Source organism: Saccopteryx leptura, chromosome 6, assembly GCF_036850995.1.
Source record: "Saccopteryx leptura isolate mSacLep1 chromosome 6, mSacLep1_pri_phased_curated, whole genome shotgun sequence".
Lineage (NCBI taxonomy): Eukaryota > Metazoa > Chordata > Mammalia > Chiroptera > Emballonuridae > Saccopteryx > Saccopteryx leptura.
Window position 1 is genome coordinate 11002272 of NC_089508.1, and position 17976 is coordinate 11020247.

The following is a 17976-nucleotide window of genomic DNA, read 5'->3' on the forward strand; positions in this document are numbered from 1 at the left end:
GGAGAAAGACTCCATTACTCTGCAGGCCTCGTTACCATTAGACACGGGCCACCTCACTTCTTCAAATGCTTACCACCAGCCGGCTCTCTTCTTTAGGGGCCAGTCTCTCCAGGAGCTCACAAGCAAGCTGGTAGCAGAGGATACTAGACTGACATAAGCTACACTCCATTGCTTTTACATCCTTCTGGCAGGTGTGGGAGCCACCCCAGGGGGCTTGGAAGACATTGTTTATTATGGAGATAATGTCCTTGGATAAGCTGTGCTCTAAGCCCATCGTGATCCCATCGTCTTGTAACTCCATCTGAAAGACACCAAAAAAAAAAAAAGAAAGAGTTTGTTCCTTTTGTCCACTATTCCGTTGGCACACTAATTAGGGCTAGTTTTCATTAACTGACAATACTAAATTATTTAAAGATGGTCAGGTTTATAAACCATGAATATACATTGATTTCCAGGGATTTTTCTGAAAGAATATAAACACAAGACAAAGTAATAAGAATTATTTTTTAAATGATGTAGGGCATTTAAAGACAGTTATTTTATAAATTTATCACTCTGTGAAATTTTACACTTTTAAAAAATGCTATTCCTCACCTGGTATCCAGATCTTGATTTCTAAATACTATTTATTACCCACTAAAAGGAACCAGGGATCCTTGGAGAAATGTCTGGTTTATGGGCTGGGGCCAGGAAAATATAAAATGAGCCTGGAACATCCTGTCACGCCAGAAATTAAGAAAGTGTTCAAAGAATGATGGGACCATGTCGAAAAAACACAGGGCCAGCTGAAGGGACTCCCACTGGCCAAATATGGGGCAATATAAGCATTAAAATAAATAACCATAGCAACAGCTTTCACCCCACTGAACATAAAATAAGAATCATGGGTACATGAGGGTATAAGTAGATAACAAATAAACATATAGGAGGGAAGGGAAGGCAGTTCTTATAGAAGAATAACAACTAATAATTTTTTTAAATGATAGAATCAGAAAATTACCATTTGATAACCATCATAGCAATAATTGATTCAGGCATGAATTATCCATAGATGCCAAACTAGTAGGTAAAAGTATCTCTCTGCAAGTGACTTATTGATTACAAGGAAAAATAATGACTTCGTAGTAGGGACATCTGCAGAAATCCTCTTAACCAAGTCATCAACACCAATGAGGGGACATTATTATGTTATGTGCTTTCTGATATGACATACTGAAAGGAATATAACATCATATCTATAGTGTTAATGCCAAAAAATACTCAACCCAAATCAATTCAACAAGAAACATGAAACTCAAATTGAAGGGCATTCTACAAAGCTCTTTTAAAATGTCGAGAACATAAAAGATAAACAAAGACTGAAGAACTACCTTGGAGGAATAATTGCACTAAGTGATACTGGATTGTGTCCTTAATCAAAAAACAATTTCTTTCTTTTGTTATAAAGATGACTGTTATATCAACTTTAAAAATGAATAAATTTTGTAAGTTAGATAATAGTAGTATAAGCCATATTAATTTCCTGATTTTGATAACTATGTTTGGTTATGTAAGAAAATGTCCTTATTTTTTAGAAAATACATTCTGAAGTCTTAAGGATAAAGGGACATCATGCTTGACACTTTCTCTTAAATGGTTCATTAAAAATTCATACATATACAGAATAAAAGAGACAGAAAAAATAAATGTGCTAAATGTTAACACCTAAAGAGTTTAAGGGAGAAATATTTGGGGATTCTTTGTAGTATTCTTGCAACTTTTCTGCAGGTCTAAAACTATTTCAAAATAAAAAGTTAAGAAGAAATGTTTCCCTGACCAAACCTTGTAAACGTCTCTTTTAACATTACCTTCAAAAATCAATGTATAAAATATATTAAAATCAGCCCATCACTATAAAGTTGTACCTTGCTATTCCAAATAATAGCATTACCCAGTTTGTTTGCCAAATTTGTTCAACAGACCCAATTTTAATGATGTTAGGAGGTTTCTAAACTTCATATCCATTCTCGTATGTCAATATCACTGCAGATATTCATACAGGTATTTTTCAGGCTCTTTAGGAAATCTCCAAAGGAGTTTGAGAAATGTCTTGAGTAATGCTGCATCATTTCAGTAAGTATGAAGATGTCCAACACAGAAAAAAAAAATCACTAGACAATGCTTTCCTCATCCTTCACCTTTGAACTAAAGGAAGCTCATGCTTCAGCTACCTGCTTCAGGAGAAGATCAAACATGAGGATGAAACAATTTAGATTCATTTCATCATCTTCACAATCAAAGTCAATAGTCCTTCCTCCTGGGTGTCCAAAATTCTTGAAAGGGCTACGAAAAGGACTACGCATAGGACTCCGAAATGGACTCTGAAAAGGACTATGAAACGGACTCAGCATATTGTGCTGAACTCGTCGACCAGGATCAGAGGCAACACTCACCTAGAAGAAAGAATATCAATGCACGTAGGTAAATTTATAGAGGCTCAGGTGGCTGTATAAAATGTTGGGAACTGCGGGAGGTATTTTCAGCTGTCACACTGATTTACTTTCTAGTCAATAGCATTAATACTTCCAAATACTATAAATCTTCTCACAATATAAAAATAAGAAATAAAACTATCCAAACTTTCTATCAGGTGAATAAAACATCAATACTCTGAAGAATGAAGACAGTGGTCTTTGTCATTATATTTTTTTCATCCCATCAAACATTCCAGTTACACTAAATTGTCTGCATCTACCTAAAACCATAACCTTAAAAAATGAGAGCTTACAAAAGTAAAATATTACAAAATCAGTTTTAAAATTATAAGCACAGAATGTCAGACTGACATGACTGGTTAAAGAATATGGCCTCTGGTTATTACAATTTTTTAACTATCATAGGAAAACGATGTAAGTCAAATCTGTTTACTGGTTATCCTTCATGTGCCAACCCAACCCCTCAAACACTCCCCCCCCCAGTCTTCACTGCCCTGCTTTTCTCCGCCCCTACACCTAAGGATGCCGAAGACTGAATCGCTCCTGGCTCTCCTGCTGGCTGGCTTCCGGCTGGGTCTAGTCAATGGAAGGCAGCAGAAAACCTGACGCTGAAGGAGAGAGAGGCAGGACTATTTCTCCCCACCCCTGGCCTGCTCTGATGCTACATCTCTGGCAGTCTGTCCATCGCCCCACAGCTTCTCTAGCCAGCCCTTTCTTATCTTTTCAGCTCACAATGGGCTCCAGGAACTCTCATCCCTTGTTCCTTCAGCCCTGGGGGTATAATGGCTCACCAACGTTCACCAACCCTCATTGTTCCCTTAACCTTTCCCAGAACTCTACAGACGGTTTCCATTAAAGTCCCTTCGTTGAACCAAGGGATAAATCCTGTAGCAAGACCTTGACTGATATACGTCTCAAACCGTATTTTCTCCCTTAGGGATCTCTCTAATAACCCTAAAGCTCCTTGAACACTATATTTAAAACAGAGAAGATGAGTACCCCATTAAGAATCATAATACCTGGATATTGATCGTGTTACCTATGGCAAATCAGTTCAGTTCACTCAACCTCAGGTTAAGTAGTTGTAATACAAGGGTATTGAGTTCTTCCCCAACTGCTTCACACAATTCTGTGAGGTCATTAATTGGGAATGCATCGCAAAGTATAAAGTGCTAATGAAGTAATATGATGTTAAAGATTACAGAAGAAAAATACACAAAATATAAATGGCAGCTAGTTCCTATGAGACAGATTTTTAAAAAAAACACTGATGACAAACTATGACCCCATGATAGTTGTACTTTCTGACCCGCAGATGGGGTGGAATGAGGGGCCTGTGGTATACAGTGCGGAACGGAAGAGACTGGACAAGCAGAGTGAGAATCGTCCGTGCCGCCGTCACACGCGAGTCAGCCTCTCCAGAACTGATTCCGGTCTGGAATGGCATCCATCAACTGAAACTCTGTCAGGCCTCCACAGAAAAACTATCTAAAATTCCCAACAGCTTTCATACACTTTGGACCCGACTACTGATTTTCTCATCCACAATGGTACAAAAGGGTCAATAAAATGGTCATAGTTGTTTCACAGTGGTAGCCTCACTCATAGTTACCACGTTAATCATATCTTCCCCAAACACACACACACACAAAATCCAAACTCTTCATCCTCAAAGTAAAGCAGTGAGTAATCTGCTCAGTAATTGGTACCAAATTCTTATCTGCTAGTAGACAAAAAAAAGACCGAAAAAGCATTCTTTCTTTTTCTTTTTCTTTTCCTTTCATCAAGGGTAAGAGATAGCTATCTATGCAAAGGAGAAAAACTCAAAAAAGAAAACTCAATAGCTTACTGATTACAGACTACACCAAACATACCTTAGATTGTTTTCTATTATTTAATTACTGTTTAATGTGCTTATAAGGTCCCAGAGTGAGATGGGATGAAAGACATTATCAGAGACCTTTACTTGGTGCTACATTTAGGCCTGAATAATTGACAAAATCATAGTAAGTAAGAGAAAGCGTTGTGGCAATAATTACCCTTCGAGCTGCAAGGTTCCCTGCCAGTTCATTGACTCTTGATTTTCTTTGATTTGCCAGTTCCTTGACAGAATTAACTCCATCAGAAAACATACTTATTAGTAGTTGAAGTGGGACCATGATGTCTAACTCTGATAATACCTGCGGGAAAAAAAGGCATATATATCCCCCCAAAATATAAACTTTAAAAATAAAAAAATTAAAAAACCAGTCAAACTGCATTTAGCATTTTCTCCAAAGAGAACCATCGAACATGAGGACCTTTCACCTTCTGCATTTTTTACCAGCACACCCTCAACTTTCTGTATTAAGAAAATCAGCGTTACCACCATGCCTTCCCTCCACCCACATCCAATAAATCACATGTTCCTTCTACTAAAACCCTGAAGCCCCTGAGGATGCCGCCCCCCCCTTTCCACGGCACTGAGTGCCCTAGCCCGCCGCCTTTCTCCTGGACTCCTCTAGTCTGCGAGCCCTCTCCTTCCCGCCCAGCCCCACAGCCATCTGAACGCCCCACCTGCTCCTGTTCTCTGCAGCAAGCTCAGCTGTCCTGCCCAAGTCCAGCTACTTCATCTATAATGAATTTTCTGGAAACAGATGGCTCCTTCCTTGAGACAGAATTAACCCATCCTCTTCTCTGCTTTCTTAGAACTTTCTACATACCTTTATTAGAGCAATGATCACTTTGTATTCTGTTTGATTATTTGATTCACTCTCTCCCACTGTGAGCTCTTTGAAGAAAGGAAGTATGAGGAGAGGACCATTTCTTAGCCCGTCTATAGAGCAGTGACTATTACAGTGACTGGCACAGAGGGGCTCTATAATTATTTCCATAATTAATTAATTAATTAATTAATCAATCAATCCATCAACTCCAATCACTATATTGTTCACTCTGTTTCCCAAACGGTTAGACCAATGGCTTAAATCCTCCCTTGGACTGCAGCACTATCTTTAAACTAAAACTATTGCGAAACCCAGTCCATAAAGCATGTAAACTGTAGTTGTTTTAGCCATGGTGGGGACAGAGGTTTACAGTCCTGTCCCCACGTGGCGCAGCTCAAAGTGTGTGTAACTGAGTAACAACATCTAGCCATCTGTAGAAGAACTGGCTTTCTTAAAATGAGAAATTATCTTATTGAGACCTGCCTGGGGATGAAAAGTTAAAATTCTAGGTCCCAAAGGTGATTTGTTTTAAATGGCCCCCTTTACTCTGTCACATGTGAATAACCTCGTTCCTTCGTATATCTAATCTGAACACTGCTTCTGTCCTCCTTTCCTGACATTGCTCAAACGTAATGTCAGGTATTCAGTTCCATCCAATAAACCTTTTAAGAACATCCACTAAATTCAAAACATGCACCAGATGCTGAAAAGAAAAGATGAAGGAAGTTATAAATTCAAAGATGAAAAAGATGTGGTCCCTGCCCTCAAGGCATTTATAACCGCGAGGAGAGACACAAATTAACTATGATATTAGACAGAAACATAATTCCCCCGGAGGGAAGGGGAGATGGAGGGGACGGTGAAGGAGCAGAAAATTTCAGAGGTGAGATCATTCTCGAGCTGGATTTTTAAAAGATAAGCTAGAGTTCACAAATGGAGACAGGACATAAAGTTGTTCCAGGCTGAGTGAACAGTATGAATTACTCCTTAAAGGACCTATTTTGCCTGACCAGGCGGTGCCGCAGTGGATAGAGCATAGGACTGGGAAGTGGAGGACCCAGGTTCGAAACCTCAAGGACGCCAGCTTGAGTGCGGGCTCATCTGGTTTGAGCAAGGCTCACCAGCTTGAGTCCAAGGTTGCTGGCTTGAGCAAGGGGTCACTCACTCTGCTGTAACCCTCCAGTCAAGGCACATAGGAGAAAGCAATCAATAAACAACTAAGGTGCTGCAATGAAGAATTGATGCTTCTCATCTCTCTCCCTTCCTGTCTGTCCTTATCTGTCCCTCTCTCTGTCTCTCTCCATCTCTGCACACACACACACACACACACACAATATACATATATATATATAAAGACCTATTTCATGTCATAAGATTTATCGAAACCCCACAAAACAGTGATTATACTTTCAGTATCTACTGATATAAAGATACATGTGAATTCAGTAACAGTTCTGCATAAATTTGTGTTTTATCAATAAATCACAACTATCGCTACCTGTATTTGAAATGTAGTCATCTATATATAGGAATTATTAGTCTTCAGATAGTCCTCAGCAAACATGCAGATTGAGGGACTCTGCAACAACTCCCCGCACCTCTACCTGGGGATCTAAAGCTCACAAGCTAAGAACCAGTGCCCCAAACGATCAGAAGTATCATTCACTTACATGAAGCCACAGTAAAGCTTGTTCCTGCACAGAGGAAGGGTATCCTGTGAACCGACAGCTAATAAAGCCAAACATCTCCTCCATGGAAAAAGGCAGAGGACAGAGCTCAATGTCAAACATTTTGCTGGAAAGCAGAGCAACAAAAGTAAATGACCAATGGGCACACGGTAAGATCTGCTGTTGTTATTTGGGAAGCCAAACACTTTAGATTCGTCTGTGTGTTCTGAACAGTTATTAGCATGTTTCATTTTACAGTAACAGCTTCTGTGATTGGAATAGCTATCTTATAAATAATTCATATGGTTGTTAATAACATTAGTGTTTATACTCACAGTAGGCTTAACAGAAGGAATTGCATAGCTAAAGAATGACAGCCTCTAAAACATTTTCCATTTGCAGTTTTCCCACTTTATCCAAACTGTAAATGTGTTTGAAAAGAAGCAAACAATATGGTGCATCTATTATTGCCCAAGAACAAAGTCTTTTCTGAACAATTCCAAATCATCTCAGCACAATTTATAGAAACTACTTCATTTGGGCCTTCAAATTTCTCTGTAGGGTTTTGTTAAAAATTAAGTGAAACTATGTGAAATGCTTGGCGCAGTGCCTGGCACACAGTACGTGCTCAATAACTGTTAGATAGCATTATAATCACGGTGACTTCATTCAACTACTTACCCACCTTAATACTTCCCTGAATTCTTTTAACTGGTTGTCTGGGACTTCCGTTCTGATGGCTTCCAGCCACTCGGGCATGATGCACTCCCACACGGACTGACTGATCACGTTGTAGGGGATCAGGCAGAGGATTCGGTTGAGACCTTCCTTCAACTGAGTCACTGTGCTGCAGGACTTATCCCAGTATCCACCAACCTGAGGACAGTGCCACAGCCGCAGGAGGAAAGGAGAGAATGCACTTGTTACAATTACACACAAGGATTTCCTAAAGGAAGTGGGTACAGAGAAAAGCCACAACCCATCAGATCCGTATCCTGGGCCAAGTATTCTCGGAGTGGGATCTGTAAGAATCTATACACCATGAGGTTCCATTATTTACAAAAAAAAAAAAAATCATAGTTAGAAACACATCCAAACATTAATCACAACTGCATTTGAAATATTCCACTGCAGACTTTCCAAATCACACATGAATTAAAATTCCAAAGATGTATTCCTAACAGAAAAACAGTTGGAGCATTCTTAGTCTAAATTTGACAAACCCATTGCAAATCTGTGCAGTTATGCCTGTACTTCAAAGAAAAATGGATTGCTATTACTATATATAAACTTTGTAATGAAGATTGTTCATTATGGAAAAGTGACACGGAGGGCTATGTTTCTCTATGCTGCGTATGCTGCCACAATATTTTTCCTGTAACAGCTCAAAGGCTAGTTGAATCCACGAATAAAATACAGGTTGACCCTCGCCAGGTAGCTCAGTTGGCTAGAGCATCGTTCCAATATGCCAAGGTTGTGGATTTGATCCCTTTGGGGCACATACAAAAATCAACCAATGAACGCATAAGTAAGTGGAACAACAAATCGATGTTCCTCTCTTTCCCTCTTCTCTTCTTTCCTCTCTCTATATATAAAAAAAACAAAACAGTATTTTTTTACTAACTAGATAAATTAAAATCATAAATTTAGTCACTAATTCCAATTTTAGATAAATTCTTACAGTCTTATTATACACAGCAAAGTAACAAAGTGTTAAATGGTCCTGAATCTTAACCATGTAACAAAATTTGTAGGACACTGCCTTATTTTAAATGAATCTAATTTTAGATATTTAACTATTATACCTACAATTCCAGACTATTCAAAACAATTAAGTCAATTCTATTTAAAGCTCAAATATCTTTTTGGTATCATATTGGCCAAAATATTTGGTGATTAGCTAGATATTTTCAGGAAGTGACTGTATTTCGGGGATTGTTGTTGGTTACAGACTGATAATGATGAGACCAAGGAACCTATCATTGTTGAGATTCCTTTTGCTATAAAATTTATGGTTAAGCCACATAAAGGCTTACTGGTTTTGAGTCACATTTTAGAACAGATATCCTTGTGGAGATCCCAAACCATCAAGGACCAGACAATGGGTTCTCTTATTTGGAAGTTTTTATATTTAAAAGGAATTTTAGATCCAAGATGGTGACGGAGTAGGTAGATGTTAAATTCACCTCCTCCCAGGAGGAATCACAACTAAAATATAGAGCGATCAACCAGAATAACCAACAGAAAGTGAGCTGAAGAGAAGTCTTATAACCAAGGACTGATAGAAGAAGCCAGGTCGAGACTGGTAGGAAGGGCAGAGACACAGAGAAAGCTGGCCCCGTTCCCAAGGGCTGCGGCTGACGTTCTGGAGGATGATGTCTCAGCTGCAAAAAGTTCTTCTTTAGAAGAATGGGGTTTCAAACAAGCCAGGGTCCCCAGTGCAGAGCACCAGAGCTGAGAAGAGGCGCCCACATAACATCTGGCTGTGAAAACCAGCAAGGATTGTCTCCACCATGGAAAGAGAGCAGTCTAGCAGAGACACAGCACACTCTTAAAGGGGCAAGGCACAAAATCTCATCCTGGGCTCCAGCAGAGGGACGACAGTACAGACTAAAGTCGCAGGGGAAAAGACAGGCTTGTAGTTATGGGGAGAGAGCTGAAGGGACGGCCACCAAGATACCTGTGCTGAGTCCTTCTCCAGCACTACAGACGCTGTCTTTCCTGGGAGGAGCACTGCTCGCAGTACCACACCAGCCTGGGGGAAAGCAACAGCCCCACCCCCGGGCTCCCTCTCACCCCACACTGCAGAGCATGTGCCCTGCTGAGGAGTCAGCTTCCTGGGCCGGGTGTAGAGATCTGGGCGGACTTGGGGTGTCAGTGACTGAGGTGTGCGGCTTTGGAGCAGGGAGCAGGCACTGTTCCTCCCAAATTCCCATGGACCTGACTGGCGCCTCTCCCTCATGGAGATCCACGAGCCCCACCCTCCCAAATCCTGGTGGCCCCATCATGCTGAGATTGGGCTCCTGGTAGAATCTGGGACAGACTGAGTTTTGAGGCTCCAAGACAGGGGCCATTTCTCCCTTACACACCCGACTGGGGCAGAGCCCTGCCTTCTCAAGGTCAAATCTTGGTCTGTTTGAGGCTGATAAACTCTGCTGGCCTCACCCTGATGAGTTCCGGAGCTCCTGCCCCACCACGAAGGTGTGTGAGCGCACAGCAGGTGGCGGCTCGACTTCGTATCTCCTGGGTCATCTGCTGAGTGGCCTCAGACCCAGCCCTGGCACCAAGTTTGAACCTGCATCAGTCTGGTGAACACTACTTGTCCCTGCCTGGTGACTCACTGACCTACCTTATGCGACTCGAGTACTGCCAAAGGCTCTTCCAGTGACTGAGCCTAACCGGCAGCCGGCTGGTGACGGCAGGTGGAGAAAGATCTGGGGATACCTTGGGAGTTTTGCTGACCCGCCCCATGCTGGTAAAATTCAGCCTTGGCGCACAGGTGGGTCCTTCCCACACACCCCCAGGCCCAGCAGAGGCAGCCACAAACTGTGGGTTGTTTTATAGCTCCAAACAGGTTGCCCAGGACCAGTCACAGGCCACATTTGACATTGGCCAGCACCAGAATCCCGCCCAAGAGGCCCCAGAACCAACACACCCAGTGGCCAGCTTCAGACATCAGAACAGAATTGAATTAGCTTCACAAGCAACATATCCAAAGGGAGAACTCGGCAGGCAGCAGACCCTGCCGGGGTGAGTTCTGCTTCGTGTGGTCAGCACCTGCCTAGCAGCCTGTACATTGTGGTTGGGGCTAATCCTCACAGTCTGCCCGCCTGAGGGTCGGCCTCACACACAAACGGGTCAACAGCAATCAGGATCAATTACAACAGGAGGGCCCACCTAAGCCACACAAGGGACAGTCCTGAAACACCTAGCTCAGGTGACCAAGGAGACTGAGCCACTGGTTCCCAAAGGACACCTACCAAGACGGGAGTCATAGCAAATCTACCTAATACATATAAACAAACACATGCACATGATGTTTATAGAATTTACCCCCAAAACCTATATAATTTTATTAACCAATGCCACCCCAATAAATTGAATAAAAATATTTTAGTGTAAAAAAATGCAAACATCCGGTCCTGGCCGGTTGGCACAGCGGCAGAGCTTCGGCCCAGCATGTGAAAGTTCCAGGTTCAATTCCCGGCCAAGGCACACAGGAGAAGCACCCATCTGCTTCTCCACCCCTCCCCTTCTCCTTTCTCTCTGTCTCTCTCTTCATCTCCCGCAGTCAAGGCTCCATTGGAGCAAAGTTGACCCGAGCGCTGAGGATGGCTCCATGGCCTCTGCCTCAGGCGCTAGAATGGCTTGGACCACAGCAAAGCAACGCCCTAGATGGGCAGAATATCGCCCCCTGTTGGGCATGCCAGTTGGATCCCAGTAGGGCGCATGCGGGAGTCTGTCTGTCCCTCTCCACTTCTCACTTTGGAAAAATACAAAAAAAAAATGCATACATCCAAGAAAATAATTTTGGCTCTCAGCCCAAGGTGCACCTTGCTTTGCCAGTGCTTACCGCTATAAAATAGGAGATATTTATCTCTTCTCCTGGTAAGCTCCAATTAACACTCCGCTGAAAAAATCCTCCAATGCCTTTTTCCTTAGTACACTCCAGCCTTTTAAAAGTAACTCCTCAGCTAAAACAGCTGCCTGAGGCTAAGCTACAGCCTCCATGAGATTGCATATAGGGCAAATTAAAAAAAAAAAAATTAAGTCTCCCCTACAAATATTGATACACATAAGCCCGTATATTGGGCAGGTAACAGCTTGTTCCACTTGCTACAAACACAATTCCAATAAAAGTGAGGTGGAGATGAAAAACAAACCTCATCTAAACCAGTGTGTCTCGTGATACTATGACAGTCTCTACTATAAGCTTTCTTATTTGTATTTGCCTGTATGTTCACAGATGTATGTTATATTATATATATATATATATCATATATATATGTTATATATATCATATATATATGTTATATATATATGTGATATATATATGATATTGTCTTACCTCCAGATGCTATTGCCAAATAACTTAATAAAACCCCTTGAAAGATCTCAATTCTAAATGAGCTTTTAAAAAAATAAGAGCTTATACAAAGTAAGTATTCCTAAAACTCTAAGAAATATGGGAACGGAAGTAACCCAAATATTTTTTGAAGTTCACGTGATTCAGGTAAATCTTTGCTAAATAAGACTGGGCTAATATTGTTGGTCTGCAGATTATACCGTCTTCAAAATGTGGACCAAAAAAGGGGCCCTGTACTAAACCTGACAAGCCCATGCAGGCCTTGCAAACTCAGAAAACAAAAGTAACCTCAGAGGATGGTCTGAACATAAAAATTCCTAACGAAAAATGGGTCGTGGCAGGTAGTCAAGTCCTAAGGCTGCAGCTTCCTCGACAAAGATCAGTCTTTACCTTTGAAACTGTCTGTTGTCTTCGTGCATCTAAGATAACATACCTTTGAAGTATTGGGTCATTTTCTTTTCCAGAGCCCTCAAAGGCACCCGCCAGCACCAGGGCACAGGCCCACTAGAGCAGGAGACCACAGAACTCCTCGCTCGTACCTTGTTGCCCACACGCCATCTCTGTGCCGCAGACGCTAACTATCTGGTGCCCACCAACATAAAAGAAGTACGTGCCTCTCCGTTTTGCTTTTGATCTAGTCCCAGAGGCTTCCCTGCCTTGCCTTCTCTCTTGCTCTTAACCTACCACCAATGGATTCCATATAACTTTCCTCACACAAGCTTCCTTTGATTCTAGCACATAAAATACACTGCAAAACCGCCATTGTCCGGACTATTTCCTCAACCCACTGAGATTTTTGCTTCCGGGCATGTCCTCAAAATTTTGGCTCAAATAAAATTACATAAAAGTTTTCTACAGGCTAGACAAGTTTTCCTCAACAAGACCGTACCACTGGGCTGAGCGAGGGTTCCACTAAGAAAAGAAGCTGAGGGTTCATACTACTGCCGACCCAAGACCAAGCAGAACAAAGATTAATTACACGGGACTAAATGAAGCGATGAAGAAAGATGGTAATTGTTATGGGGGTTTTTTTGTTTGGATCATTGCTGGTTCTTTAATGTGCCATTTTCTAAATGCAAGGTTTCCCTTAAGCGATCGCTAATTCACAACAATTTAGTAGATTATATCTTTGTAAATGAAAATGAAACAGGTCTTTTTCTCCTTACCAGATCCCTCCAGAATTCAGAAACTCTTATTAAAAATTCTTATGTTCATGGCAACAATAGTTGTATACATGAGTTCAATAAGAATCTGCTCTCCTTGCAACAGGGCATAATTAAGGGGGAGAAAAGGTTACAGTATTTTTTGCTTCATAAGACACACTTTTTTTCCTCCCGAAAGTGGAGGGGAAAATGCTCGTGCGCCTTATGGAGCGAAAAATATAGTATTTTATTATTATTATTATTATATATTTTTTTGCACTTCTCCGAAGCCGGAAACGGAGAGAGACAGCCAGACAGACTCCTGCATGCGCCCGACCGGGATCCACCCTGCACGCCCACCAGGGGGCGATGCTCTGCCCCTCCGGAGCGTGGCTCCGTTGCGACCAGAGCCACTCCAGCACCTGGGGCAGAGGCCAAGGAGCCATCCCCAGCGCTCGGGCCATCCCTGCTCCAATGGAGCCTCGCTGCGGGAGGGGAAGAGAGAGACAGAGAGGAAGGAGGGGGGAGGAGTGAAGAAGCAGATGGGCGCTTCTTTTGTGTTCCCTGACCAGGAATCGAACCCGGGACCTCTACACGCCAGGCCGACGCTCCACCACTGAGCCAACCAGCCAGGACTATTTTATTAAATATTTTAACACACCCTTTGGTTTAGTTTTTCTTATTTTCCTCCTTAAAACCCTAGGTGTGTCTTATGGTCAAGTGTGTCTTATGGAATGAAAAATACGGTACATTACTAAGGCTTTGAATAGAATGTCATATTTGAGAATGATGTGCTTAGAATCAGACATGCCACACAATTTTAAGAAACTAAGTTTGACATTATGACTGAGGTTGAAAGTTTTAAAGACTAAAACAATCCCTCTTTCTGACTCCATCGTGTTCCAGCCTGCCCAGTGCCCATGACCTGCTGGTTAGCAACGTCTGCTTAGTCCTGCACATGGATATTCTAATCAACAAAGGGATCTAACCTGTAGGCTAGGAGTTACCGAAGCGATCTCCCCACTTGAAACTACCTCCCTAAGGAAATAAGGAAGGTATATACAAAAACAATGAATGTTTTTCAAAAGATTTATAGGAACCTCCTGACTGGGACCGCAGCAACCCAAGTTTGTTGACCAGAAACAAAGAAGTTTCAGCATCCTCCTTGGACCCCTGCTGACATCCAGGACTGTGGTCAGCAATTACCTTCTGACATCAAACCCCTCCCATTTCCCTTGACATAAAAGAAACCTGAATTCTGTACTTCCTCAAGATGATTCTTTAGGACTCTCGTCTGCCTTCTTCTTGGCTTACTAGCTTTCCAACTAAAGTCACTTTCCTTGTCCCAACTCCTCGCCACTGGAGATACTGGCTATCATGCAATGAGCAGTTCAAGCTTTCGCTCGATCACAGAACTAGGTTTGAACATTATGCCAACGGTACAGAGCCGTCCTGGAAAAACCAGCCTGATACCTGGCTGATGGGGTTCCCAGTCTACAGGCAAATAAAAAGGGTCACTTCCTGGCAGGTCCAGACAACTGAGAACATTGTGGGGACATCAGGAGAAAAGAAATCCACCCAAATCTATGGGTAATACAAATGAAGTGGGGTGACAAGTTCTTGGCTTGGCATCTGAACCTTGAGAACCTTCGGAAAGTCCAATCTAAGATTCTTTTTTCTTTTCTTTTCAATGTGAGATTATTTATAAAAGTTCCAGCACAGCAAACTCAAAGGAGCACTATGTGGTCAATCACCATTCTTACGGCACTTACATAAACAATCAGCCCCAATTTAATGAGACTAGACTTAGTTTATGAGCAAGGGTAATCTTAGATTATCTTCAGTCAACATGCAGGTGATTAGAGAGGGGGACTTTATGTTTCAATGGAAAACTGTCACCCACCCTGTGGATCACCAGCTTCTGGTCCCGTTCATCGTCTTTCCACTATTCCTCACCTCTTTATAAACTAGATCCTGCTGTCTTTCGCATTTTGTCAGTAATTAGTATTTCTAATTGTTCTCCTACCTTACTAACTTGGGTGTCACTAAGAACTGAAACCTGATACTTACTGAAAGTAGGTTGTCTTGTCCCAAAACTCTGTGAGCTGAAGGACAATTTGATATAAACGTCAACAGACTTGAGGCAGGCAGTTACACAGACAAGCAGAGCAAGGACGACAGGTCAGGCACAGAAGGTCACCAGGGCGGAAAGCCCAAGGTGCCTAGCAACAGGCTGAACTGGGAAAACAAGGACTTCGCCCCGGGGTAACCTTTCTTCCCCTAGGGTATCTCAGTCCTGCAGTTTAGACCCCTGACCTTCCATATTGCTGCTGGTCATGCTGGGCCGTCCCCTGGCCTTTCCTCCCCTGGCATGGTGCTGGTCATGTGAAGAGCCCCTTGGAGAAAGAACAAGGAGGCCAAAGAATGGCCCTTGCATGACCACTCCCTTAAGCATTAACCCCTTAACCCCTAGGAATAACATCTAAGCCTCAGTTGTGTTTCAGCTCCAGGCCCAGAAAAGCAGCAAAACCAGAACAGCAGAGCCATGGCTGACCTCAGGACCAGCTGCACTGACTAATGACCCCACCCCCTGCCACGGCACCAACCAATCAGTAGAGACCATGACCCTGGAACGTAACTGGAAAACTGATGCATGTTCTGTTGAGAAGCGCCCCTAACCCCCAGGCTTTAAAACCCTCAGGGAAGGACCCAGTGCCTCCTTTCTCCCTGTCCTGCTCTACTTCTCCCCAGGCGCCCTCCCTTCACCTGTCTCTCTCTCTCTCCTAAGCTCCAAGGGTCCTTCTTTTGCCTCTGTAACCTACTGTATTTCTTGAACCCATTTCTTCTGCAGCTCACTTCTTCCACCTCTATGACTTTCTAAATAAACTTTCTCTTACAGTTTGATTCTTGGCTCTGATTCTTTCTTAGCCAGAATTCAAGTACCAAGGATGCTGAACCAACATCCGGTCCAGCTTCACTGGCCTAACACCTGGTGCCATGTTCACTGCCAACAGACTCACTGCAGTAACAGTTTTTTGGGGGGTTTTTACTTTTTTTTTTTTTTTACAGAGACAGAGAAAGAGTCAGAGAGAGGGATAGACAGGGACAGACAGGAACGGAGAGAGATGAGAAGCATCAATCACCAGTTTTTCATTGCGACACCTTAGCTGTTCATTGATTGCTTTCTCATATGTGCCTTGACCGTGAGCCTTCAGCAGACCGAGTAACCCCTTGCTCAAGCCAGCAACCTTAGGTCCAAGCTGGTGAGCTTTTCGCTCAAACCAGATGAGCCCGCGCTCAAGCTGGCGACCTCGGGGGTCTCGAACCTGGGTCCTCCACATCCCAGTCCAACACTCCATCCACTGCGCCACCGCCTGGTCAGGGAGCAGCAACAGTTTATGAATGCAGAAAGGTTACCAAACACCCGCATCCTCCGTGCTTGGCTCCAGGAAATAACCATGACTGTGTCACTGATTGTTGGGCAGATAAAATGTATTATGCTCACTTTGTTAAAGATAACACGAGGAGGCCATCGCCCAGGTGATATTAATGTGTGTTGAGAATTGTTGTAGCCTGAGGCTTGGTTTTGGGATTAAGCCTGTCCCACCCTTTTTGGTGTAAAGTGGTACAATCCTATCATGCCTCAGAGAAGTGACTTTGTATTAAGAGACTTCCCTATTATGTATATTGGATTAAGGGTTTGGATTTCTACACTATAAAATGGGAACGGAGCGGGAGTTTGGCTCTTGGTTCCTGAGGTTAGCATGAGAGAGCGGAGAGAGTAGAGCCAGCAGCTAAAGGAGGCCACGTGGAGGAGGCCAGGAGAAGCAGCCAAGATGGCGGAGTGCTGAGTGAGATGCCAGTTTGTGTAGAGTTTGTATCTGGGATAAGGCAGGAGATGGGGAACTGAGGAGAAGAAGGCTGTTGAGCTAGAAACCTTTGATTCTAGGAAACTCGGATAAGTCAGTGGCTTTGTGAGCACTGAGTGTGAGTGGGTTTTGGAGCCCAGTGTGTGTTTTTACTTGCCCGCCGGGTGCAAGGTAGGATTAAAGGCTATGGCCCACCAGTTTTTGGCTCCATGGTTTCTTTACCGACTGTCCGAATCCAATGCGAACCTGCATGGGCCAGGCGGCTGCTCTGATGGTGGCCCCGGCCCTGCCTGCTGGCTTTACACTGATATTCTCACTCCATCATCTAAAGATGCTTTGAGCCCAACACCTAGAAATCTGCTTGAATGGCTGCCTCCTGGGCTCAGACACTAGGTTTATAGTCCACTCAAACCATTAATCTTTATTTTTCTTCCTGTGTCCTTGTTCTAATGTCTTCTTTTTCCTGCTTTGCTGATTGCTTAGCTTGTAGTACCTAACCCAAATCTCTCCACAGCAATCAACCTAGTTTCTTCTCAGTGTGCAACTGCTAGGGAAGTTTTGGATGGGAGATATGTGGAGACCCACTCACACCCCTGGAGTTGGTACAAAGATTATTTTAAAGTGAAAACATTTGAGCCAGAGAAGATGCAGAAAGGAAACATATCCAAACCTCCCTTATCTGACTACAGCAGAGCCGCCAGGAGATAGAAACCACTGCAAAGGGAGCTGCCTGTGAATTCAGCTGCCCTTGGGACACACAACCCAGAGCCATTAGCATCAAAAGCCCAAAAGAACTTTCATATCTTCCCATTCAAGTACTAAAAACCTTGTATCTATGGGCATTGAGAGAGGTACTCATTTCTGAGAGCAGTAAACTTTCTCTTTTTTCTTGTTAATGTTTGTTGTCCTCAACCACTGAACCTAAGTTAGTTTTTCTCCCAACATAGTCATTTCTTACCTTCCAGAGTCAGATCACACCAGCCCTTTACTATTCAGAAAGAATTGACAGAAAACATAGCAATGCAGTCAAAGA

The 17976-nt window shown here is 42.9% G+C and overlaps 1 protein-coding gene across 4 annotated transcripts in view; it reads right to left on the minus strand.

Moving 5' to 3' along the window:
- The window catches only part of UNC79 (unc-79 homolog, NALCN channel complex subunit), a 249572-nt gene that overhangs the window by 104750 nt on the left and 126846 nt on the right, over positions 1 to 17976 (minus strand). For all 4 annotated transcript variants that reach the window (XM_066342422.1, XM_066342421.1, XM_066342420.1 and 1 more), the window contains 5 exons: positions 7532 to 7722; positions 6850 to 6973; positions 4514 to 4654; positions 2211 to 2432; positions 74 to 301 (listed from right to left, as the gene is read on the minus strand). In XM_066342422.1, coding sequence (XP_066198519.1) covers positions 74 to 301; positions 2211 to 2432; positions 4514 to 4654; positions 6850 to 6973; positions 7532 to 7722 — 906 coding nt within the window. The remainder of the gene's footprint in view (positions 1 to 73; positions 302 to 2210; positions 2433 to 4513; positions 4655 to 6849; positions 6974 to 7531; positions 7723 to 17976) is intronic.